Here is a 26117-nt window from a genome sequence, read left to right as displayed (position 1 = left end):
TATCCGGGAATGTTATGATTTGGCAAAGATACCTGCCCCAGCACTACTGGCACATTCTACAAGAGCTCAGGCCTCTTTGGCGGCATTCCTGGCCCAGGTCCTGATCCAGGAGATCTGCAGGGCAGCGACATGGTCGTCGATCCACATTTTCACCTCTTATTATGCCATTACCTAGCATGCCAGGGACGATGCAGCATTCAGCAGAGCAGTGCATCAATCAGCAATTCCATGAACTCTGACCCTTCCTCCTAGGAAATGCTTGGGAGTCACCTACTTGGAATCGACATGAGCAAGCACTCGAAGAAGAAAAACGGTTACTTACCTTCTCGTAACTATTGTTTTTCGAGATGTGCTGCTATTGTCCATTCCAAGACCCACCTGCCTCCCCTCTGTCGGAGTATCCAGCAAGAAGGAACTGAAAGGCAGTGGGTCGGCAGAGACCTATATACACCGCCAGGAAGGCTTGACTCCAGGGGGCTCCACAGCCGACCCAACGGGTACCGCTAGGGGATAAACCTTCTGATGACTGTGCACGCGGCACATGTACTTGGAATGGACATGAGCAACACATCCCAAAGAAGGTAGGTAACCATGTTTTTTTTAGACAGTAGTCCTTCTGTCTCTGTGGCAATAAGTATTTCCATTTGGGAGAATCTGATTGGTGTTTAAATGCTACTTAACATTTCTATTTACTGCATCCATATAGATATATGTACAAATAGTATATAGCATATTTATTTGTACAGCTTGCAAATTTTAAACTGATGCTAAAATGCTTCTGTTTTTATTATAAGGGTTTAATTTCTGTTGAACTGAAAGGCCATCCAAATGCCCTCCTGAGCTGCCTCAGCTGATGCTGTCTAAACAGTTTTGAGATTAAGCTGTAATGGTGCCCTGCTGCAACTAAAAAACTTGAAACAACTGAAATATTTTAAATTATTTTAAATGGAATTTATTTGCTGAGGTAATTATTGTGTCAAAACTGAAATCCTTCTTAGTGAGGATTTTACTTATTCTCAAATAGTAGTTCAAAGCTAAAAGGCTGGTTTTTTCCCTTAGCCACTGAACTGAAAGTTGAACTATATGAATCACTGCCCTATGCCCAGTCTGGTTCCCATGAAAGTCAGTAGGAGCACTGCATTTAACTTTCAATAGGAGCAGGGTAGGGCTCCAGGGATTAATTGACCAATTGCCTGTATTTTTAAATGTAAGATTATATAAATCTATTTGAGGACTTTCATTATTAGTTAATGGAAGGATAGTCTTGTGGATATGGATTGGAAGTGAGGAATAGAACCAAGGTTCTCTAGCTTTTTCATAGATTCCTGTAAGACTTTGGGCAAATCACTTAACTATTCAATGCTTCTGTTCACCATCTCTAAAATAGGGATCATAATAATTTCTTACTCCAGGACACTGTGAATCTCAATATCCACTATTGGTAAAGCTCTTTAAGCTCCTGTGATGGGAAGTGCTATAGAAATGCAAAAAGTCATTAAATAATATGATTATATCTAGACTTGCATCTAATAAGATAATATAAATAATTCTGATATTATAATTCAAGTAATACAGAAATTATATTCCATTGATAAATATTTTTTTTAATCAGCTAAGGATGGTGCAACAAAGCAAGGCTGCAAGTAGTGAATGTCAGACCTTTTGACCTGATACTCATATTGTGGATGTCATGGATGCTTTTATTTTATTTTATACATACAGATGTAATCTAAATGCATTTCTTTCCCACCCCCTCAGAGCAAAGCCTCCTTTTAAAAGTACACATGCAGCAAAATAAATGCAGTTTCTCAGAAAATAAGTTGTAAAAACTGTTGACAAAACTCCCATTCAATGAATGTTTTGATATAGATTTATAAAATTGCATCTTTTAGGAGTGCAATGTAAATTTTATTCACAGTAACAGGCATTTTGTTCCTTGTAGCCCAGGTATTCGTGAGTGACCACCACTTAATGAGATCTGTACATTACTGAAAGAAGTGTTCTATAGCTTTCTTAAGCAGTTGTGTTCAGTTGTCTGATGATTATACGAGGTGTGTTAGGGTGGAAGTGAAGGAGTAAGAAAAGTGCTACTGCTTTGATTTATGTTTTTTAACTCCTATGATGTATTTAAATGTATATTAAGAGTTGTGGATGTGTGGAGTTTCATATAGATTAAAATCAAAACAACTAAATAGATAAAAATAAATATAAAGATGTCTGAGGTTTCAAACAGGGCTCTCTTTTTGTGGCACATTTTGCACCAATAGTACATAATTTCAGTTTGTGCTTTTTCTTCGCAATTAACTGCAGTGTGGAGTTCATTATACCTGCAAAAATGGAGGCCCAGTTTGAAAAATAGACCCAGAAAATGTGTCCTTATAGATTCATAGGTGTGCAAGTAAACATTTTGTGATGTATTTTTGCTTAAATCTAAGAGTAACACTACTTCTTTCCCTCACAGCAGTGTTGAGTCTGAAGTTACACTTGTAAAGGGCTTTGAGATTGTAGAATAAAATGGAAGTAAAAAAATATTATTACTTATAAAGTTTTCTTACACTTTTTTTTTGCCCCCCCTCCCCAGGTATGCATTCCTCAGCAGCAACAGAACTATTTGTTACTGGAGCATTGCCAACCTCTGGAACATTTCCACCAACATCTGCTTTATCAGCTTATCAGCATCCCAACTCTTTCAGCAGTAGAAACTTTGCTACTACTCCATCTCTCACACTTCAAGATGCAACATTCAGTGCTACATCAAATGGTCTTTTAACTGCTCATGACCCTTTATTGCAAATCAAGACATCACAAGGCACAGTTCCAACTGCTTTGACATTTGAACGCCTAGGCAGCTCTGTTTTAAGTACCAGCATACCACCTCAGTCATCAACGTACCGTTCTGCTCAAGAGTCTGCACCCCATCTCTTGCAACCTCAGTTTAGTTTGTTGCCTTCAACACTTGGAGGAGCTCAGCAGGCTTCTCAGGCATATAGCACATCTCTCTTTTCTGGTTCCACTGCCTCCATTGATAGAGCACTTCAGCGAGAATGTAGTGTTATTAAACACCATCAGCGGCCTTCAAGTACACAGTCTGTTCAGGCACAACTGACTGGTTCACAGCATTCCCTACACAGTTATTTATCAAGTACCAGTGGAGTTAATTTTCAGGATACATCCAGGCAGTCAGCACTGTCCTGCAGTCCAGTTGGAGATGCTACTCAGGTGAGCAATGGAGGATCACAACAGAAGACCTCTCAAGTCTCAGTGGAACTTGCTCAGTCTTATACATCTTCAATTCCGTCACCTGGTTTCCCATCTACTTCTACAGTAAAAGCAAAAAACTGTTCTACAAAGCAGCTATCAAGGTCAACAAAGACCCCCAAACCTCAAAATGTAGCCTCTCCTGTGCAGACACAAAGCTATTCCAAAACTGCACAAAACCAGAGTTCTGTAATAGCAGGTCAAGCACAAATCTATTCTACAGCACAGCTACCAAGTCTGTTGTCAGTCAGCCAATCCCAAAACTATGTTTCCACACAGTCACAGAATATGCCATCTGTCAGTCATTCACAAGTTTTCTCATCTAGCAAGGTTGAGAAGCTGCCCTCATTATATAAAACGCTGACTTTTTCTGGGCAATCGCAAACTATAACTTCTGATAGTCAGACAACACTAAGTTACTCTGCAGATCAACAGGTATTAACTTCAGTTCCAAATGAGAACTACTCTGGTCAAACAAGGGATCTTTCTTCAGTTAGCCAATCTCAGAGTTATTCTTCTAATCACTCTCAGGGTTTATCTCCCGTTAACCAATCACAGGTTAATTATTCATCTCAATCACAAGTTTTGTCAGCTGTTAGTCCTTCAGAAAGTTATACTTCAGGGCAATCTTTAACATTAACTTCACCTTCTCTTCCATTTTCTTCCTCATCTCGTGTTCAAAATTTGTCAGCCTCAAGCCCAAACCAGAACTATATTTCTCTACATTCTTCTCAGAATTCTCAGACCCAAGAATCATCTTCTCCACAGTCTCAAAAGTTTTTGACAGCTGTTCAGTCTCCTACTTTTGCATCCCCAGCTCATTCACAAACACTGCAGAACAATAGACCTTCCTCAGATACAAAAATATATGTTAAAAGGAAATCTGACTCTAACTTGTATGCTTCATCAAAACAGGAAGATGAATTGTCAGTGCAAGATTTACAGGCATTGCAACAGCAAGCTTCTCTTGAATCCTCTACCCAAAGGCTAACTGATAGTGAAATTAATGCTCAGGATGCTGCCTATAGGGTCTCAAAGGCAGATGACAGATATTCTCAAAGTGTAATCAGAAGTAATTCTCGTCTTGAAGATCAAGTTGTTGGGCTTACTCTCCAAGGGTCAAAAAAAGATGAGAGGATGGTTGGTTCTGTGGCACAGCTTACTCAACAGATTGGCCATATCACTAATGTAATAAGCCATGATATTAAAAAGGCAGCTAATTTAATGCAGACAACACAAATAAGTGTAAATGCTAAAGAACTAAACCAGCAGCATTCTCTTATGCATAAGGTACATGAAACTAAGGCCCAAGAACAGCAGGGCCAAGTCATTAGCACATCATCACAGATTCAAGCTCATGCTTTGAGGCATGGCAATCAACTATGTTTGCCTAATGCACAGGTACTTTTGGAATCTGCCTGTGACTTACAAATTCTTCAGCAGTCAATACTGCAGTCAGGCTTAGGACAAGCAAAGGCATCTCCACATGTGCGGCGAATACAGAGTCCTCAGCAGGTAGCACATCAGTTCCTTCAAATGGATAATCACATTATTCAAAGTAATGGGCGTCATTCTCAGCAACAGCTTCATCCTCAAAATGCAGAAGTTATTAAAATGGAAATTTCTGAGTCCTCAAAACCACTACAGCAACATATGACATCAAAAGACCATTTTACTCAACCAAATCAACATGAATCAAAGAATCAGTTTGTTTCTCTTGGTTCGATATGTTTTCCAGAGTCTATGCTTCTCAGTGATGATAGGAATATATTGTCTAATGTGGATGACATCTTAGCAGCAACAGCAGCAGCATGTGGGGTCACACCATCAGAATTTGCCAAATCCACATCTAATGAAGAAGAAATCCAATCTGTTGAAAATGGTGATGATTCCAAATCTCAGTTCCAGTCAATAGATGTACGACACATATCTCCTAGTTTCAGCTCCTCACCCACTGTAGTTGGAAAACCACATAGCATAAATAATATTTCTCTAAATGGAAGCCAAGTTACTATAAACCTTACAACAGTGTCTACAATACAATCAAAACATATGATCCTTGATCAACATATGGAGACTTCTGATCAAAACGTATCAGCTAGAATGACTTCTCCAGCCCTTGGACCTAGTCAGGAGGAGCAAGAACAAGGTTCTGGCAAAGTTAAGAAACAGTCTAGCATTAGTCATGAATCTGAAGAAGACAATGATGTTCCCATTGATGGTACACTGAATGCTAGAGACTCAGAATTTGTTTCAAGTGGTCGGAGTCTAAGTGAAGAGAGCGTTACATCAGAAAATGATTTTAATATGGGTTGTGATGATGGCATTGTAGTAGTTAACAAGATTAAAAGTCCATTGCAAGCAATATCTGTGCTACAACCAGGAGATGTAAGTGGTAGCAAAACTGAAGAAGAGAACCAAGATTTAAGTCAAGGGAACCTTCAAAAGAAAAAAAGTAAAGCAAAAAGCCAAATAAAAAATGCTACAGAAGATGACAGTGCAAGCCAGAAACAACTGAAACGAAGTGGACAGTGCAAACGTCAGAATATTAGAGGAACTGACATATGTTTACCTTATTCTTCTCCTGTTTCTGAAAGTTATGATATTTATCAGCATCAAGAAAGAATGAGGCAAAAAATTAAAGAAGTGGAAGAAAAGCAACCAGAAGTCAAAACAGGGTTCCTTGCGTCTTTTTTAGACTTTCTAAAATCTGGGCCCAGACAACAGTTCTCAGCACCTGCTGTACGAATGCCTAACAGGACGAGGCGGCCAGTTACCCAGATAGTCCGTGCCCCGGGTCCCCAGCCACCTTCAAAGCCACAGCCAGCAGCAGCTCCTTTGCCTGTTGAGGGTGGCTGTGAAAGTCCAACCAAAAAAGTTGATGATGAACTTAAGAAAAATTTGGAAACATTGCCTTCGTTTTCTTCTGATGAAGATGATTCTGTAGGGGGTAACCATGATCTTCAGAAGAGCATCTCTACAGCATTATCAGCTTTGGATGATACTGCCGACAAAAAGAACAAATCAGGTAAAATAGTTGTTTACTTTCAAAGACATAATTCTGTAGATTTTGCATATACTTTAATTTTTAATGTTAGATATCTTTAGTTTTAGATAAACCATATCTTTCAAAAGACCTTTGTTAGGTCACACTAAAATTTAGGAGTAATATTCAAATTATTGAACTGAGATTTAACTAAATTAGTGTTTTCCACAATAGTGGAAGTTATGTGGCTAAATCCTTGCACTTTGTTTTGAAAATATATCCTTAAATATTTCTTTTTCAGTTTAAAAGATGATTTTGTCATGGAATGGAGAAACTTCTATTTTAGTAAACAGATGTCAACTCTATTATTTTCTAACTCAAAATGGTAGATAAGGTTTTGTCTGTAAAATCAACGGTCTAGTACCAAATGTTCCATCACATGGACAGTAAAGATTGTAAAAATGCAACAGTGTCTTTAAAGAAATTTCATCATGATGATATAATTCCAGAAAAGATTGTTTTTTTCCTTGGTGGAACTGTGTATGTTCTTTCAGCGATGATTGAATTACATAAAACAGAATTACTTAAAGTAATCTTAAAAACATTTCTTTTTACACTGGCAAGCTGAGGATGTGTTTTATTGGTACTTTCTCAATAGGGGAGTCCAGACTTTGTACTATTAAGCACAAAGTAGATGACTTTAGAGAAATGGAACTTATGAAGGTAAATGTCCTACCTAGTGCAACTTGGGTGGTACTGATGGCACTATTTATATTTTATATATAGTTCCTCTGCTAGATATTAATGTGTCTATTCTATACATTAGAGAGTTCTTGTCAACAATCATATATTTTAATTACTGGTGCTTCCTCTGGAAGTATTTTCAGCAAACTATGGTTTTTTTCGTATCTACATTTTAAAATAGTTTTATGTTTTTGTGACAAAGTTGATAAGTAGGAGGCGAAAACCATGGTAACTTGGATTTGACAAGTGCTGGACCAGCCCTGCAGACTGTGATGCTGCTAATGTTTTGGCAAAGACAGTGGCTGCAGCCACTATATGCCGGTCTTTGAGACTAAATTTCTCCGACTTTCCAAGGGAAGTCTAGATCTGCCCTTTTTAGGGGCCTAATTAGTTCAGTGGCAAGACATTGCACATCTTAGACTTCATGGTCACTTTCAGATCTCAGGGTCTCTATGCAGCATCTGGAGAGAAACACACTTTCACCTTCAAATGTCAGTCACAGGGTTTCCAAGCAACATTTGGGCAGAAGTTCACAATGAAGAACTCATCCGATTCCAAGAAGCAAAAAGGGCAGATTCTACCAACAGAGGTCAGGGTCTGCCTCAGCAGGCACGGCTTCATCAGCATTTGCCCAAATGCTTTAAAGGCTAACAACATAGAGTACCCAGTTACTTTAGCGGTTCCAGCTCCTTTTGATTTCCTGAAAGCAATCTTTTTGAATGCTTGTCCAGTTTGTTTCTTCTGCCCTTTAATATTTCATGCATATTAAACGAGATTTAATGCTGCCACATACTTTACATTCAACTACAATTGTGGCTCTCCAGAGACAAATTTGTGGAACTTTCAGGCCAGTCCATGGGTGTGGTGGCAACTATAGCTGGCTCACAGACCTTTGGGAAAAGAATGCCTCAAGTAATCTTACAGCAGTATCTCTAGCCAAGTCAACAGCAGAGACATTTATTATTCAGAGGAACCTTATCCAGACCTCCTTTCCCAAAAGAATGTCCAGTCCATGAATCTTTGGGGACTAGGGGAAATGGTGGATCCATGAAGTTTGTAAATTACTGGATACTGCTTAAGAGACCTAGTTATCACTAAAAATGTATGCATCTCAGAAACAATTTTGACACGTAGAGTTCAGTGCCACTTTGTCTCTTATCACAACTTTTTATACATAGAACATGCTTAGAGCATGTTTGATCATTGCTTTGTATAGGAAGGTATTGATACTTTTAAGTGCACAGAATTAGAATAGGTGTTGTCCTTGAGCTCCATGCTAAACATGTATCCATAAAGATCCCTGTGTTAACAGGAGTGCTTCCTAGAAGCATATGGGCCAGGATTTCCATATATATGTTAAGTTCAATAAATTCTTTGTTGCTGTTCACACAAGCTACCTTCATATCTCAAATATAGTGTATTTGGAAGGTACCTCTGCCTGCATGTGGCATCTCTGAGGAATCTCATATAGCTAGTCTTGGGAGTCATAGAATCATAGGTTAGAAGGGACTGCAAGGGCCATCTAATCTCACCCACTGCCAAAATGCAGGATTTTTTGCGTCTAGACCATCCAAGACAGGTGGCTAGACAGCCTCCTTTTGAAAATCTCTAGTGAAGGAGCTTCCACAACCTCCCTAGGCAGTCTGTTCCATTGTCCTACTGTTCTTATAGCTAGGTAGTTTTTCCTGAGAGTTAATCTAAATCTGGTATCCTGTAGTTTAAACCCATTGTCTCTTTTCCTGTCCTCTGTGGCAAGAGAGAAAAACTTTTCTCCATCTTTTTTATGGCAGCCTTTCAAGTATTTGAAGACCACTCTCATGTTTCCCTGCCTTAATCTTCTCTTTTCCAAAGTAAACATACCCAGTTTCTTCAGCGTTGCTTATATGGCTTGCATTCCATTCTTTTGATCATCTTTGTTGCTTGCCTCTGGATCCTTTCCAATTTCTCTACATCCTTCCTATACATTGGTGACCAAAATTAGACACAGTACTCCAGCTGAGGCCTAATCAGCACCGAGTAGAGCGATACTTTCAACTCCCATGACTTACAGGCTATGCCTCTGTTAATGCAACCTAAAATTACGTTTGGTTTTTTTTGCGACAGCATTTCATTGCTGAGGCATCCATGTTGAGGTTGTCACCCACCACAACTCTCAGATCCTTCTCAGCAGTGCTGCTGCCAAGCCAGTTATCCCCCATTCTGTATTTGTGCATTTGGTTTTTTCCCCTAAGTGTAGCACCTTACGTTTGTCTTTGTTGAATTTCATTTTGTTGTTTATCGCCCCGTTCTCCAGTCAGATCCCTCTGAATTTCAGCTCTATACTCCAAAGTGCCAAAGAAACTTTGAGCTGTACTTCTTTCCTTCTCCCCAGCTGTGAAATATTTGTCTCTTTTGCTCTGTAATACTATGGTAGGGTGTATAAATCCCACACTGACAGCAAAGGGACTAGGGAGGCAGTGTGTACAAAGGTAGCCCCTCCCCTTCAGCTCTGCCAATCATGCATGGTAGGGAGGAGGGCTTTAAAAGGAGGAAACTGCTGTCGGCTAGGGGGAAGCCCTGAGAAGGAAACGGCTGGAGTGGTCCTGAAGCAGCAGAAAGAACCCCCCATGCGAGAGATCCTGCCAGCTCTGCGAGGAGTCCAGCAAACTCCAGGGGCAAGCGTACTACGAAGAGACTGACTCAGCTATCTGGCCGTAAGAACTCCAGTAAAGCTGCTACCCAGGCACTCCTGAAGTAAGGTGGGGTTGCTGACCTTTTCACCTTCTGTTGACCCCAGGAGGGGCTTGTTCTTTTCTGAGTTTGAACTTTTGCTTTGCCCCACCCATCACAAAGTAAGCAGTACTACAAGGGTGCGGCCCACTGCAAGGACTAAGGGTATGTCTACACAACAAAGAAAAACCTGCTACTGGCTTGTGTCAACCTACTCGGTCTTGCAGGGCTCAGGCTGAGGGGCTGTTTCGTTGCTGGGTAGGCTTCTGGGCTCGGGAGCTCTGGGACCCTAATGCCCTGCAGGGTCCTAGCCCAGAAGTCAACACAGCAATGAAACAGCCCTGTAGTCCAAGCCTCTTGAGCCCAAGTCGGCTGGCATGGGCCAGCCATGGATTTTTCTTTGCTGTGTAGACATACTCTAAGGGGCTAGAACCTGGACTGGCCTGACCTTGTGGTGGTAACTCTGTGTGGCAAGGGGCCCCCAGCCAGCAAAGTTGACACTCCAGAGAGACTCTGTTACAAATATCATCCATCTTCCTCTTCCAGCCATTGGAAAAATTACTTTACGATTTTAAAGCTGTCTGCTCCACTGTTCGTATTTATCAAAAGTAATCTTGTTGAAGATGTATATATGTACTTAGTAAAAACATTTCCATGTGCAAATTTACATGTGAATGAACAAACTCTGACCAGGGCCAATATAAATAAGATTTGATTTTAATTCTTTCACTGTGGATAATTTCTGGATGTTTTTACTGAAATGAAATAAGTGTAAACTGATTTGCTGTAGCTAATGTGACCCAAAAATATATTTTTAAATTAAAAAATAATAATTTGGCATAATAAGCTGATACAAAAGGATTTATTTTACAGTGTATTTAGGACAAAGGAAACAATTTTGATTGAATAACTGACATGTTTGCTTTTGTGAGTATACTTAATTAAAATGATTCGTTTATAACTTCTATTTTTGAGCAGAGGAAGGAAACGTCTTAAAATAAAGCTTCGTCCATTTCTCTCAGTGCAAAATTCTGAATTTTTAAGATATTTAAAATAACTGGTATTTTTTCTGAATGTTAAAACAGTGTGGACAATCTCCCAGTTAATACTTCTAACCAGAGACAATGTGAACATCTTTTTAAATCAAATAATTGCATTTAAGAACTTTTTACAGAGCATATGTACAAAAGAAGTTTCCTTTTTGTTGAGCATTGAGAACATTATTCTGAGAAAAGTAGGTGAAGCTTTATTTTAACCTTTTTTTCTTCATACTTTGTTTTAAAAATATGGTTGTACCATCTTTTCACTATTTTGTATAAAGATATAATACATATGTATACCACCAAATTCCTCTTCTGTTGTAGGAAGGACTATTTGTACCTTATCCAAGATAACATTAATTGACATTCTGCAACATGCTGGTCATGCAGAGTCAGTACTGATTTCCTTATACATGTGCAATTATACATCTGTTTATTTTTTAGACTCAACAATATAAAATGTAAAAATATTCAAACTAATATATAGACCTTTCTACCATGGTAACACTAGGGTACCTCATACATACTTTACTGCTCTTGGGAAACTTCTAGATGTACTTGGAAAATAACTGTATACCAACTTTTATGTTAAATAAAAGTGTTGCAGCTTTCACTGGACCAATGCATTTACCATACTTGCAGTCATGTGACATTAAATATTTTATTCTGCATGCACTGTAACTTCTTTTCATATACATTATTCAAATTTGGCAATAGTGATTTTTAATGACTCTTCCTGTTTCCAGATAATGCATGTTTGTAATAGAGATGCAATAATTTAAATATCCAGTTAACTTGTTTTTGGATTATTTTATAATGATGATTTATATAGAATATTCTTTTTCCTGTATCTCATTGTTTGAAATTTATCACGTGAAATGATACTTTTATTGTTTGTGTTTTTAAAGGATACGTCCAAACCTTTGATGCTAGTTCACTAAGTGTGATATTAGCAATTAAATTGTGGCTTGCATTGTTTAGTTAGATTAGCAAGCCAGCGTTGAAGCAAGTATGTCTTGAAGGCAGATGGCAATACCTAAAAGAGGTCTTCTTTGTGGATGGGGAAAGGGAATAATAACCATTTGGGGAATTGGGAATTTCCACTGACTAAGTGTGGCATACAGAAGTGGAGTGCTTTTCATTTTTTCACTTTGTACCATTAATTCTCATTGCAAAGCACTACTTTGTGTTAAATTGTATTATAAGATTGTTAGGAGTGTTAAAATATAACCTGAAACCACCAGTTAATTTATTAGAAGATGCAAAATGAGAGTGCCCCAGAAGCGCCACTGAGAAAATACTTTTTCATATTTGATTTAGGTTTTGTGTTATACATGACAGCCACTTTCCTTTTTCTTCATTTGATGAAAATGATGAAGATGTAGTTTGCATATCAGCAGAGGAGAGGCCAACAAGATCCAAAATAGTAATCTGTTAGAGTCTGCCATTTGCTTTGTTCCACAGAGCAAAACAGTGTTTTCCTGTTGGTCCTCTCTGTAATAATGTGTTCTAAGGCACGTTATCACCATAATGCCTATGTGCTATAGCTATAACAAAATCAGTTTCATGCAAACATACAGACTTAATACTAATTATTTTAAGTTTTTTAGATATAGGTTTAACTTAGGGCTAGTTAATTTTGCTATTTTAATTTGTAGAATGGGTGCTTTTTGTATGTATTGTCTGGGAAAGTAAATAAAATAAACTTAATTTCCTTCTTATGTTGCTGATCCTTGATGATTCATATAACCGATGCTTGCTTGTTTTTTGCTTTAGAAACTGAAAAAATGGCAGTTGCTACTACTGCCAACACCGCTGCTCTTGTAAAGCAGGAATCTCCAAACACTACTTCTCCTGTGGTAAATGTTCAGGAGAAAACAAGTTCAGCAGAACTCCTAAAGATAGCTGACCAGGATGGTCTGACTTCAGACCAGTTAGCAAAAATACAGACAGCTGTTGCAATAGAAGGATGTACTGATGAGGAGAATACGGACAGTGGAGGAGAGGGCATGTACAGAGAACGTGACGAATTTGTAGTGAAGATTGAAGATATAGATATGCTAAAGGTAATCCAAATGTTTGTTTTGAGTAATTACCAACACACACCATGAAGCAGACATCAACAGTCAAACTACCAAAGGGCAGAGGCTTAATATTCTACTGCATTGCTCAACAGATTTGTGATGCTGCCAAGATGGCATACAGTTGGTGGTTCTAGTTTTTGGGAGGGAATATGCATCACTTTAATTATGTGTCAAGCATTCATACTAGTTAAATGAAAAAGGTAAATGACTGCAGCAGATAATCTCAATTAGATCTCAACATTGTCTATAGACATACATACAGGAGGAGTCTTCCAGATTTGGTGTATGTCTTTTAACCTTTTACAAAAGAGCTAAAGTTTTCAAGGATTCTTGACCCCACCAGAATACATCCTTATTGAAGACTTTGATTAGCTTTCAGGAGTATGGTGTTGAAGTATGTGTCCAAGGCTGTGTCTACACTACAGCCTATGTCAGCATAATTTATGTCGCTCAGGGGTGTGAATAAACCATCCCCCTGAGCGACATAAGTTACAATGGCATAAGCACTCGTGCACAGCGCTATGTTGGTGGGAGAGCTTCTCCCACCAACATAGCTTCTGCCGCTCACAGAGGTGGTTTTATTTATGCTAACAGGAGAGCTCTCTTCCGTCAGCACAGAGTGTCTTCACCAGATGTGCTGCAGCAGCGCAGCTGCACGGTACTGCTGCAGCACTGTTGGTGTAGACGTGCCCTTAGTTTTTTGTTTTCGGATTTTTGTTTTTTTTATTTTTGTGGCGGCTTTGTTCGCTCCTCTAACAAGGAGTGGCTTCTATGTGGATCCACTACAACTCTTCATAATGTCTGCCGAGTTTAAGGAAACCTTATTTGTGTTCTCCATTTCTAATTCTTCTTCTGTTTTGTCTTCCTCATGTCCACTCCTCTGCTACTGTTCTAGCTCACAGATTTTATGATTACTTTTGCATGTCACTTTAAAAATCGTTCCTAGATATGTTTATTCTTTGCCTTCCTATGGACCCTTTTGAATTCAAATTTTAAAATAAAAGTTCTGTTAATAATTTGCTAGGTGTGTCAGGTAAGTTAAGGAATAAATAGTTTTAAAACTTTGCAATGTTGGATCCTAATCTTGTAGGGTTTTTCTCATAACCATTTGAAAATACACTTTTAAGTTTTTTCTACACTTGCCTTAAAATATGAGAATCTTTATAGATTAATATTTTAAAGAAGGATTTCTAGGGGTTGGGCGGTTAATTTTTACAGATATGTTTACAATATTTAAGACAGAAAGAAATGTTTTTAAGAGGATAATCTGTTTGAGCTAATTGTTGAGCTAAAAGTTGAACTGCAAATGTAATCTTCGTCCAGTTCACTAGTTACTATTGAACTTTTTGTTTTCACGTAACTGCAAGTATCATGCCATAATGTCAGGTACTTTGGGAACTCTACAGTCACAGAGAGCTAGCAATAGGGACTATGGGGAGTCATTTTTCTGCTATTTGGTGGTTTTGTTTTTAAAAATTATTTTCATACTACCAAAGGCATGATGATAAAAGAAACTTTGAAAAAAATGACAAATTGCTGAAATGAAATTTGTCAGGTTTTTGTGGCTTGATTGCCATAGATGGAGTTGGCTGGGTCAGCTTCAAAGACCTTGAAGAAATAAATTTTGAGGTTTAGTCTATAGATGGTACTGTACTGAATATACCTCGTAGCTAATATCCTGGTGCCATCAGCACATAATAGTGGTGTATTTGTAATCTGGAGAATTTATATCCAGTCTATCTCTAAAGAAAAAAATTAATAAATTTTGGAAGGAAAATAAGCACAATTTTTAGCTAATACATTTTTGGTTCTTATAGATGGCTTTACAAACTGGAAAAGAGCCTCCAGCAATCTGGAAAGTACAAAAGGCTTTGTTACAAAAGTTTGTTCCTGAAATTCGAGATGGACAGAGAGAGTTTGCTGCTACTAATAGTGTAAGTATGAAGATTCCTTGTAAAACTACAGTGACTTCTGGTTGAGCCCCTGCTTGCACAAAAGAAAATGTCTCACCCTAGAGCATTAAAGGAACATGACATTTCTGTTTACTTTCTGTACTAGCATTTCTGCAAAGATCTCTCTAACTCTAGGGCTAGAAATGAATAGTTAGTGGGTCCCTCTGCTACATTTAGCAGAACGACAATAAGAATTGCTGTCGTATATTCAAGGCCAGTTCTCATTTTCATTCTGGTTTCTTTGTGCCATGCAGGTCATGCAAAGGAACCAGATTCTGGTCTCAACTACCCAGTTTAGCATTCCCCCAGCGAGGCGGAGTTCTCAGCTGGGATAAAGCTGGTGGAGCTGAGTCATGTGCTCTTTTCCCATACTTGCATCCTGGCAGTGTTTATGGCACAAAGAGATAGAGAGGAGGTAGGGTGGAGTGGAGCTCCACTCTGAAGATCAGCTAGAGTATGACCCCTTATGGACCATATATTGACAGCATAAAGTAGGCTATCCCCCCAGTTGCTCTTCCATGCAAGTGTAAGCGCAGACCAGCCCACTCCCTGGTGGTGCCCCTCACCCTGTGCCTAGCAGAGCTCAGATGCAGGAGAAAACCAAGCCCAGTGACTATATTGTCTTATTTATATTTTAAGGATATTTAAAATCCAGCGGCAATTCCCTCCTAAATTACAACAGTTTTAGAGTAGATCGCTTTTGTACCCAAATAGATGGTCTTAGTATTTTCATGTGTAAATGATCAATAGAATAACTTCGCTTAGCAAAATAACTTTAATAGCAAAATCTGTGTAATTATATGTTTTTGTTTTGCTTTTCACAGTATCTTGGGTATTTTGGGGATGCAAAAATGAAATACAAGCGGGTGTATGTGAAGTTCATTGAAAATGCAAACAAAAAGGAGTATGTCAGAGTCTGTTCAAAAAAACCACGAAGTAAACCTGTACAGTCTGCAAGGTATTTATTTTCAGATCACTTTTTATTTTACTGTATTGGTTTGGCATGAGCCCTACACGTGCTCTAATATTTCAGAATATCTTATTCAAAAGTGACATTAATGCAGCATTAAGTGGAAACTTTGAATTACTTGCTTTGAGCAATTAGTTAAAGTTTCTACAGCAACTATGAACTCTTCCCTTTGGCTTCTATGGATTACAATAGTTTTCCATTACAGCTATGAAGGATTTGGAATGCCACATGACTCAAATGTCTATCTTGCCTTACTCAACATAAATGGAGGCCCCCAGGTGAGATAATTTCTAAACACTTAGTAATATATATGTATGATGCTGGTACACAATTACATATCTCTTCCCTTGTGGACTTTGCAAGTTAAGTCTGTGTTTCCAGGTTGCTTGGATGACAATGCTGTCTGGATGCCTGAGAAGTAGAATACTTTATTCTCAACTCTGGGAAGACAAAAGTTTTGCTCTTGGGTAATAGAGATGGTTGTCAGAAAGATGCTTTTCCTTCTATGATATCACTGCTCATAGAGGGGGCTTATTTGGCAGCAAAAAGCAAACTAAAGAATTTTGTCAACACTTTAAATCATGTTCTTACCATGGAAAGCCATGTATCAGACTTAGTCTGAAAGTATTTCATTTGTACATTTTCACAGACTGCTCCCTTATGTATCACATGCCAACATTGCAACAGCAATACATCTAATGCCAAGAAGTTCAATTATTGTATTTCTCTCTTAGCAGAGCTACACAGTGTTTTTGTTGCTCATTGGCTCATACTTGTTGTGAATATGACAATATGTTTACTTACTGATTTGAGTAATCATGGTCATATTATTCCTCCCCTTTACATTATTCTTTACAATGGCTGCCTAGTGAGTTACACATAACAAGCGACATAAAAGGAAAGAAGAGGTTCCATAAATACATTAGGAGCAAGAGAAAGATGAAGGAAGGTATAGGTCCGCTCCTTAGCAGGGAAGGAGTGCTGATAATGGATGACAACAAGAATGTTGAGTTAGTTAATGCCTGTTTTGCTTCACTATTCTCTAAAAAGTATAATTGTGGTTAGATACTTAACACACTTCATATTAACAACGAAGGGGAAGGAACACAAGCCAAAATAAGGAAAGAATAGGTTAAAGAATATTTAGATAAGTTAGTTGTACTCAAGTTGGCAGGGCCTGACAAAATTCCCCTGAGGGTACCTAAGGAAACAGCAGTGGCAATCCCAGAATCATTAGTGATTATCTTCAAGAACTCAGAGAGGACAGCTGAGGTCGCGGAGGACTGGAAAAAGGCAAATGTAATGCTTTTTTAAAAAGAGGAACAAAGAAGATGTGGGGAATTGTAGACCAGTCAGCCTAACTTTGATACTTGGGAAGATACTGGAACAAATTAATAATCAGTTTGTGAGCATCTAGGGGATAATAGGGTTATAAGTAATAACCAACATGGATTTGCCAAGAACAAATCATGCCAAACCAAACCAAGTTCCTTCTTTGATATGGTTACTAGCCACTGGATAGGGAGGAAGTGACGGACACGACATATCTTGATCTTAGTAAGGCTTTTGACATGAGTCCCACGTGACATTCTGATAAGAAAACTAGAGAAATGTGATTTAGATGAAATTACTATAAGGTGGGTGCAAAACTGGTTGAAAGACTGTACTCAAATAGTTATTGAAGGTTTGCTGTCTAACTGGGGGATTTATCTAGTGGAGTCCTACAGAAGTCTGTCCTGCGTCTGATACTATTCAATATTTTCATTAATGACTTAGATAATGGAGTGGAGTATGCTTATACAATTTATGGATGATACCAATCTTAGAGGGATTGCAAGTGCTTTGGAAGACAGAATTTGATTTCAAAGAGGCTTTGACAAATTGGAGAATTAATCTGAAATCAACAAGATGAAATTCAATAAAGACAAGTGCAAAGTACTACACTGAGGAAGGAAAAATCAAATGCACAACTATATAATGGGGAATAACTCACTCGGCAGTAGGGTGACCAGATGCCCCCATTTTATAGGGCTTTGTCTTATAGAGGCTCCAGTACTCCCCACCCCCTGTGATGGTTTTTCATACTTGCTATCTGGTCACCCTACTCAGCGGTAGTACCGCTGAAAAGGATCTGGGGGTTATAGTGGATCACAAATTGAATAGGAGTCAACAATGCAATGCAGTTGTGAAAAAGGCAAATATCATTCTGGAATGTATTAACAGGAGTGTCATATGTAAGACACAGGAGGTAATTGTCCCTCTACTCAACACTGGTGAGGCCTCAACTGGAACACTGTGTCCAAGTCTGCGCACCACACTTTAAAATGTGGACAAATTGGAGCGAGTCCAGAGGACAGCAACAAAAATGGTAAAAGGTTTAGAAAACCAGACCTATGAGGAAAAAATTAAACTGGGCTTGTTTAGTCTTGAGAAAAGAAGACCTGATAGCTGTCTTCAAATATATTAAGGGCTGGTACAAAGAGGAGGGTGATCAATTGTCGAGGTGCTCTGAAGGTAGGAAAAGAAGTAATGGGCTTTATCTGCAGCAAGAGAAATTTAGGTTAGATATTAGGAAAACCTTTCTAACTATAAGGTTAGTTAAGCTCTGGAACAGGCTTCCAAGGGATGTTGTGGAATAATCATCACTATGGGTTTTTAAATATAGTTTGGACAGACACCGGTTGGGGATGGTCTTAGCTATACTTGGTCCTGCCTCACCACAGAGGGCTGGATTAGATGACCTCCTGAGGTCCCTTTCATCTTTACATTTCTGTGAATCTATATCTGAGATCTCCTTCTTGAACTTCCTTCTGATGGAGTTTTTAACTGTGATTCATGTGCCCCTGAGGGATTACACCATTGCTTTTTAGGTCATCAGGTGACTGTGTCTTTGTGAAGGGTTCTAGATCTGAAACTTTCCCTCTACAACGTTGGAGTGTGATGACAATATTTATATATTTTCTTCTTTGTATTCAGTTTAATTCCTCTAATTTTTGTTATATAGTGTTTAGAAATGTGGTTTTATTTTATTTTATTTTTTATATTTAAATAGTTTTAAATATTGCAATGTGGTGTTCTACAGAGCCACTGGGGTAGCGATGATAGGATAAAAAATAAAATTCTCATTCATTACATTAAATCCCACACAGTATTTATGCAGAAATATAAAATGTCACACATTCATATATGGTTGTGAAAATTAAAGTACAGTTCATCTGTATTATATTTCAAACACAAAATCTTGATTCGTAGTCCGCCAAAAGGGGTTACAAAATTTCCATCAGATATTCAAGGTTAGTAAGGCCACCAATACCTTAGTAAAATAGTGATTGGAATACACCTGTAGTTCCCAAATACTTCCATGACTCACCGTAACCTTGGAAAAGAGAGTTTACCATGTGCAAAATGGGAATACTACTAATTAATCGCCAGCTGTTGAGGATTAATTAATATGTAACAGCACTTCAAAAATGTAAAACTAAGTGCTAAGTATTAATGAAAATGATCATACTAGCGTGCAATGGAATAAACTTACATGACTCACAAAAAGTACCATGATTCTTTTTATTAAAATTAGATCTTGTGTGAATTTATGTAGATGACTTATAAAACTGTTCATTATAATATTGCAGGCCCATTCATTGCAAACCAAGTAATAGCACCAGCAAAGCTCCTGATCCTCCAACACCAAAAACTACAACAACAAAAGTCTCTTCTGTGAAACCCAAAGCTAAACAGCCAAAGATAAAGGCTGAACCACCACCAAAGAAACGGAAAAAATGGAAAGAAGAGTTTTCATCTTCCCAGTCTGATTCTTCTCCTGAAGCCCAGAGTGATGAGGATGGTGAGTGGTTTTCTGTTGTCAGTCTTTTATATTTGTTTTTAACTGAATTCAAACTGAAATCATACGTATATTATAACATGTAGTCTATAAATGTTGTGTGATTTGCAAAATTCCCTTAGAAGGCAGCTGTGCAAAATTGTCATGAAAATTTAACACCCTCCACATAAAGTTTATTCTTCCAGCCCTTTACCAGGTCGATTAACATTATTAAAAATCTAATATTTTACACTCCCTTTGGGAGTGAGCAGATTTTGCAAGGTTGCTTCAGAATGCAGTTCTGCTTTAAAGAGTGGTAATGTAAGAATGACACACCTTAATCCTACCAGATCTATTCTTTGTGTGTATTCAGAGTCATATTCGCTTAGTTGAGTGAGAGAAATACATTTTTAATACTTAGCTCCTTTTAGTCCCACAGAGCCAGGACATCTGTTTCAGAAGAAGTTGATTCTATTCTGGATCATGCCTCCTTAACAGAATTGATTACCATTTCCAATTAGGGTGCCTTAACCACATCTGTGACACCCACTGTCTGCACTGATGTTGCATGGATGTAAAAGTGGGCAGAATTTGGATGCACAGAATCTGTATTACTGGTGGTGATGCATAAGCCAGAACAAAAATGAGCTTGATTTTCAGGTGCATGTTAAGTTTGAACAACTGGCAGTTAGAAAAAAAATCTTTCGATAGAAAAATCAACTAGATTTGATCTGGAGTCATTTACACAATAATCATAGCACCTTCAGATTCCATTTTTGCAGCCATTTTTCTGGGTAGAACAACCCTTTCAGAGGTTCTTTTTACCATATTTAGATTACTTTGAGAGAGTTTCCATAGCTTTGTTTTTCTCAGTTTGTTGTTTAAACTTCACATGCATTTGAAGATAAACTTGGCAGCACCCTGACCTCTTCACTATTGGATTTTCAAGGCACATTGGCCACTGGAATTTAGACCAGTGGCTCTCAACCTTTCCAGACTACTGTACCTCTTTCAGCAGTCTGATTTGTCTTGCATACCCCCAAGTTACTTAAACGTAAACTCACTTAAACACTACTTGCTTACAAAATCAGACATAAAAATATAAAAGTTTCACAGCATGCTATTATTGAAAAACTGCTTATGTTCTCATTTTTACCATATAGTTATAAAATAAATCAATTGGAATATAAATATTGTACTTACGTGTCAGTGTATAGTATACAGAGCAGTATAAACAACTCATTGTGTGAAATTCTAGCTTGTACTGACTTTGCTAGTGCTTTTTATGTAGCCTGTTGTAAAACTAGGCAAATATCTAGATGAGTTGATGTACCTCATGGAAGACCTCTGCATACCCCAGGAGTATGCGTACCCCTGCTTGAGAACCACTTAGACTACAGATCAGTTACTGCAGATAGTCTTGAGCCCCTCTGCTGGTCGCAACTAAAAATAATTTTAATTTTTGATCTAACTTATCATGATACCAATCTCTCTAACACATACATACCACTGTCTGTCAGTTTATTAGAGTAAGGACTACTCTGGTGGTGACAGTCACCCATGGCAACTTGGAAACTTGACAGAATGGAGCAGTCTCACTACCTAGTTGGTTGCAAATTCTAACATTTCGCGCTGGAATCAGTAAAGTGCCTCAAGAAGCTGAGCAAACACTAAGTTTAGAAGTGTTAATGACTTCTGTATAACACATGTGTGATTGAAATGGCTGACTACAAAACTTTTGAAACATCTTGGAAAGTGACAGTAGCTATACATATATCTGTTTGCTAATGTAAGTGGTTGTACGTATTTTGATGAGCTCATGAAATCATGACATTGACTTTTAGTGGTACTTATGATGCTGAGTGACTTCAATGTTTTTGAACGTTTTACCCCTTGACTCAGCTGAATCAGTTGGTCTCAGAGAATGTCTAAGTTGCCACTGGAAATTGGTGTTTAGTCTAGTTTGCTTGATGGGAGTATTTCATCCTCCCTTTTCTCCAGATATTTGTCTGCCTCAGAGTTTTAGAAGGCTCCTATAACCAGAGTATCTAAATGCTGATAATGCAGATAATTCTGCATCTTTCTGAGAAATATTGCCCTGCTTCTCTGATACACTATAAACCTCCCTTGTTTTAATAAATGCAAAGTTGACATTATTTCTGTTGAGAAATAACATGTGTTGTAGTCTCTTGGGATACCACTAGAGGTTGCTTGTGTTTAACAATGAAAGCCTTTCATTTCAAAATAGGAACGTATGCTAATATACAAATATTTTCAGAATATCAGAGGAAGAAAACATTAATTGTATTCCAATTACTTTTCAGAACTTGTACCTCCATCTCCCTTTTTCACCCGCTTTTTGAACACAAGAGCTATGAAGGAGACCTTTAAGAGTTATATGGAGCTGCTTGTTAGCATTGCCTTAGATCCAGATACAATGCAAGCCTTGGAGAAGAGCAATGGTACAGTGTGTTTTACATGAATTTCTTTGTGCTTGGCTTTGTTTTGTCCCATGATGTTTTTTTTATTTTAAGGTGTACTACGTACATTTTTTTAATTAATAAAGCAAATGTGAAAAATCTTCTTGTTTCACAGCAGTACTTCAACCTACACTTTTTGATGAAAGTAATGTAGTATGTGTAATTTGTATTGGTTTCGGGTTGCCCCAAGTTCCTGTTTTCCGAGATTCAGCGTACTTTGGTACCACATCAGGCAGCGTTTTGAGTTGGTACTTGCTCTGTATCTAAACAGGGAGATGTTCAGAGCAAATAGTATTTTTTCCACAGTAGAGTGGCCGGAGTAGTAGTTTTGCTGCGATAGTGTCTTTGACCACTTCGCTCCAAATTCCAGTTTCATCACACCATGACTTCCATGGGAAGTGAACACCAATATAAATGACTGAGTGAAATACTCATGTATCTGAATGAGTTTACCATACTGCCCTAATATGGCTGTGTTGTTAAAATCTAATGGAGACATTTTTTAACTTTACATTTTGTTTAAAATATTACTGTATTACTCGAATTGCTTTAAACTACTCCAGAGGGACTTGTCATCTGGTTATATTGGGCCCCTCTCCTGTTAGCATCACTAATGAACCTAACTTTTTTTTTAATTAAGATCACCATCACCAATAATAGACTTACAAATGCTAATTTTCTTTAAAACCCATTTCAAATGTGTGCCTAGTTTTTCATGCAGAGACATACTCATTACTTTATGAAGTTCTGATTTCTGAGCTGTGCAGTAATTGGAGTTTGGGTTTAAGATTAGTGTTTGAACACACATATGTCCAGGTTGTCTTCAAGAGAACTGCTGTTTGATGGGCATGTCATTTGAATTTCAACATGTTAGAACTATGCACTATAGTGGACTGTAGCATACAAACGTCAGGTCAGTTCTGTCTCTTGGAAATTTAACACAGAAAGCATTCGACTTGAGACACTGATATAAAGCATGGGTTTCACATAGTATACAGCTGCTGCGACATGGGGCTCTGTGCTGCTAATTTCAGTTTATCCATGTTTCAAAAGCTATTTCCTGTTTGAGACTCTACCCTCTCTCTGTACGCCAAGGGCGCAGTCCTGCAGCTATTCTGTCAGTAGTCCCAATGAAGGCAATAGGACTGCTGATGCAGTAAAAACTGCAGGATTGAGCCACAAATTCAGAGCTAATAAACAATCTTCTCAAGCACCAGTGACCACCTATCTTGCTACCTAGGTTCTAACATCTCTTGTGCAATTTTATAACTATATATAATGGTAAGTGTTGGGAAATCTTACTAGTAGGCAGTGCAACTACCCCTACCTAAAATAAATCCAAGCTAAGCTGTGTGTGTGTAAATATATATATGTATATATAATGTATGACAGCCAGTTTGAAACACGCACACACTCTTCAGCTGAGAAGAACCTGTCTCTGAACTGAAAATTGTATTGCATGACAGGGAGAGATTTAGAGAACAATTTAAAGTTGTCTGTAAGGTTCATTCTCTGCACTGCCCGGTCTGTCTCCTTTCTGAACTTTCAATCACAAATGAAAGAACAGAATAACAGTTAGATTTACATTTAGCTGTTGGCCTGGATATTATAATGTATGTGGCCTTTGCATATTTGTCAAGTTTTAGAGTCAAGTATTGAGTTCTGTATCTTAGCATGTAGATCTTAATAAGTAATTTTCCTTTCCTATTTAAAGCTAGGGTATATGAGCAAAATGTATTATTTTGGACTTTGATTGTTTTATGCTAATAAATAGGGTAAAGTGGCCCATCTGGCATAAAGGTTTTATGTAAATAATTGTCTTACATCTGTACTTAACTGTTATGTATTTTTTCATGTCTTTCAGATGAGCTACTTTTGCCTCATATGAGAAAAATTGATGGCATGCTGAATGACAACAGAAAAAGACTGCTTTCCAAATTACGTTTGGAGCATACGTTCAAGGTATTTCCTTTTAAAATTTCAGATTATTTAAAACAAAGTCCTAAGCAAGTCACTAATTATATACAAGTGTACAGTGAGATGGCAAAATTTGCACCGGGAATGGAATATGAGGTTTGAGAGATACTTTGAATTAAGTGTTAATATATTCCACTTAGCAAACATTTTGTGGTAGAGATGTTTCTACTGTAGATCTTAAAAGTTCAGTTTTACTTCCCAAGCTTTAATATTAATTTTAAAGCATTTTCTCTTCTAAGCTTCTCAAGTTCCTCATCAGAAAATCAAACTACTGTCCCTGTGGAGCATTTTTTTTTTTTTAAGGATACCTGTATTTCTGCCCCATGATGCTGTCCCATGGTGCATTCCAGCTCTTCAGCTGTGGTGAGGTGCAGAGAGCAGCACCAGGGCTCCCTAGAGCCAAAGGTGAGGGATCAGGGAAGATGAAACAGACAAGCATCCTTTCTTACCCACAGTCCCAAGTTAAGCATGGGTCAGACAATCGCGGTGTGTCTCACCCTTTGAAACTGTGGGCAGTAAATTGTTGTGGGCTGGTCAGGGACAAGAAACACCAGCACTACCACCCCACAACTTCTGTCTCAATGGGCAAGACAGACTATAGTGCCACCTACTCTTCTCCCTGCCCCAAACAGCTATGCATAACCCATCCAAAATAGGCAGGAGTGGCAAAGAGAAAAGAGGCTAATTTTACTGCTGCTGGAAACGGGCTACCCAGGATCTGACCTCTTTGCTGTTTATAAGCAGGACTTTCCCAAGGCTGCTTCTCTTTTCTGCTAAAAGAGCCTTGAAACACTGTGGGTAAAGCATAGGAAGTAGGTTTGTCTCTTCCCCTGTCTCTCTCCCTTCCCAACCCAATCACAACAGGTGTTTAAGATGGAACTGGTAAGACAGAGTCCCACTTCCTGTCTTACACTTGGTGCTTCAGCAGAACAGATGAAATCCAGTGACCTGCGTTATGGATGGGCTAAGACTAGATGAAGCATATTTTTGGCCTCAAAATCTATGAAGAAAGAAGCACTGTAGCAGCCCTCTCAGTAGACAGCAGAGAAAGTCAAGGAGATAAAATCCTGAGCAGACAGTTTCCAGCATCAGTGAAACAGTGGCTGTCCTGCCGTACCTTCTTGAATCTGCTCCTGCCCACAGGACTGGAGCACTTTTTTCGAGAGTTATTTATTCCATCCCTACAACCTGCCTGTCTTTGGGGATGAGTGCATACATGTCTGTCTGAAGAGAGCAAGGGTAAACATGAGTGTCATGTCTGTCCCCTTATGCTAATAAGGGGTAGAGCTTTTGATTAATCTCAGTTTTAATCACACTGTTAAACAGTAGAATACCAATTGAAATTTACGAAATATTTTTGGATGTTTTTCTACATTTTCAAATATATTGATTTCAGTTACAACACAGACTACAAAGTGTACAGTGCTCACTGTATATTATTTTTATTACAAATATTTCCACTGTAATAATGATAAACAAAAGAAATAGTATTTTTCAATTCACCTCATACAAGTACCATAATGCAATCTCTTTATCCTGAAAGCGCAACTTACAAATGTAAATGTTTGTTGTTGTTACATAACTGCACTCAAAAATAAAACAATGTAAAACTTCAGAGCCTGTAAGTCCACTCAGTACTAATTCTTGTTCAGCCAGTTACTAAGACAAACAAATACATTTACATTTACAGGAGATAATGCTGCCCGCTTTTTATTTACAATGTCACCTGAAAGTGAGAACAGATATTCACATGGCACTTTTGTAGCCTGCATTGCAAGGTATTTACGTGCCAGATATGATAAACATTTGTATGTCCCTCCATGCTTTGGCCACCATTCCAGAGGACATGCTTCCATGCTGATGACGCTCATTAAAAAAAATAATGCGTTAATTAAACTTGTTACAGTTCTCCCTCAAGGAGTTCAGTATGTCTCCTGCTCTCTGTTTTATCTGCATTCTGCCATATATTTCATGTTATAGCAGTCTCGGATGATGACCCAGCACATGTTAGTTTTAAGAACACTTTCACAGCAGATTTGACAAAACACAAAGAAGGTACCAGTGTGAGATTTCTAAAGATAGCTATAGCTCTAGACC

General features: G+C 38.2%; 1 protein-coding gene across 2 annotated transcripts in view; it reads left to right on the top strand.

The window, feature by feature from the left end:
* The window catches only part of QSER1 (glutamine and serine rich 1), an 82703-nt gene that overhangs the window by 43524 nt on the left and 13062 nt on the right, over positions 1-26117 (top strand). Inside the window, exons 4-10 of one of the 2 annotated variants that reach the window (XM_077818456.1) lie at positions 2582-6286; positions 12514-12803; positions 14639-14755; positions 15598-15731; positions 19376-19587; positions 21888-22025; positions 23908-24005. In XM_077818456.1, coding sequence (XP_077674582.1) covers positions 2582-6286; positions 12514-12803; positions 14639-14755; positions 15598-15731; positions 19376-19587; positions 21888-22025; positions 23908-24005 — 4694 coding nt within the window. Of the gene's footprint in view, positions 1-2581; positions 6287-12513; positions 12804-14638; positions 14756-15597; positions 15732-15948; positions 16022-19375; positions 19588-21887; positions 22026-23907; positions 24006-26117 lie in introns of those variants that run through there. The other variant, XM_077818457.1, reaches the window with a different exon arrangement.

Source organism: Eretmochelys imbricata, chromosome 6, assembly GCF_965152235.1.
Source record: "Eretmochelys imbricata isolate rEreImb1 chromosome 6, rEreImb1.hap1, whole genome shotgun sequence".
Taxonomy (NCBI): domain Eukaryota; kingdom Metazoa; phylum Chordata; order Testudines; family Cheloniidae; genus Eretmochelys; species Eretmochelys imbricata.
Note: the sequence above shows the minus strand (reverse complement) of the source record. Positions and strands in the feature narration are given on the sequence as shown.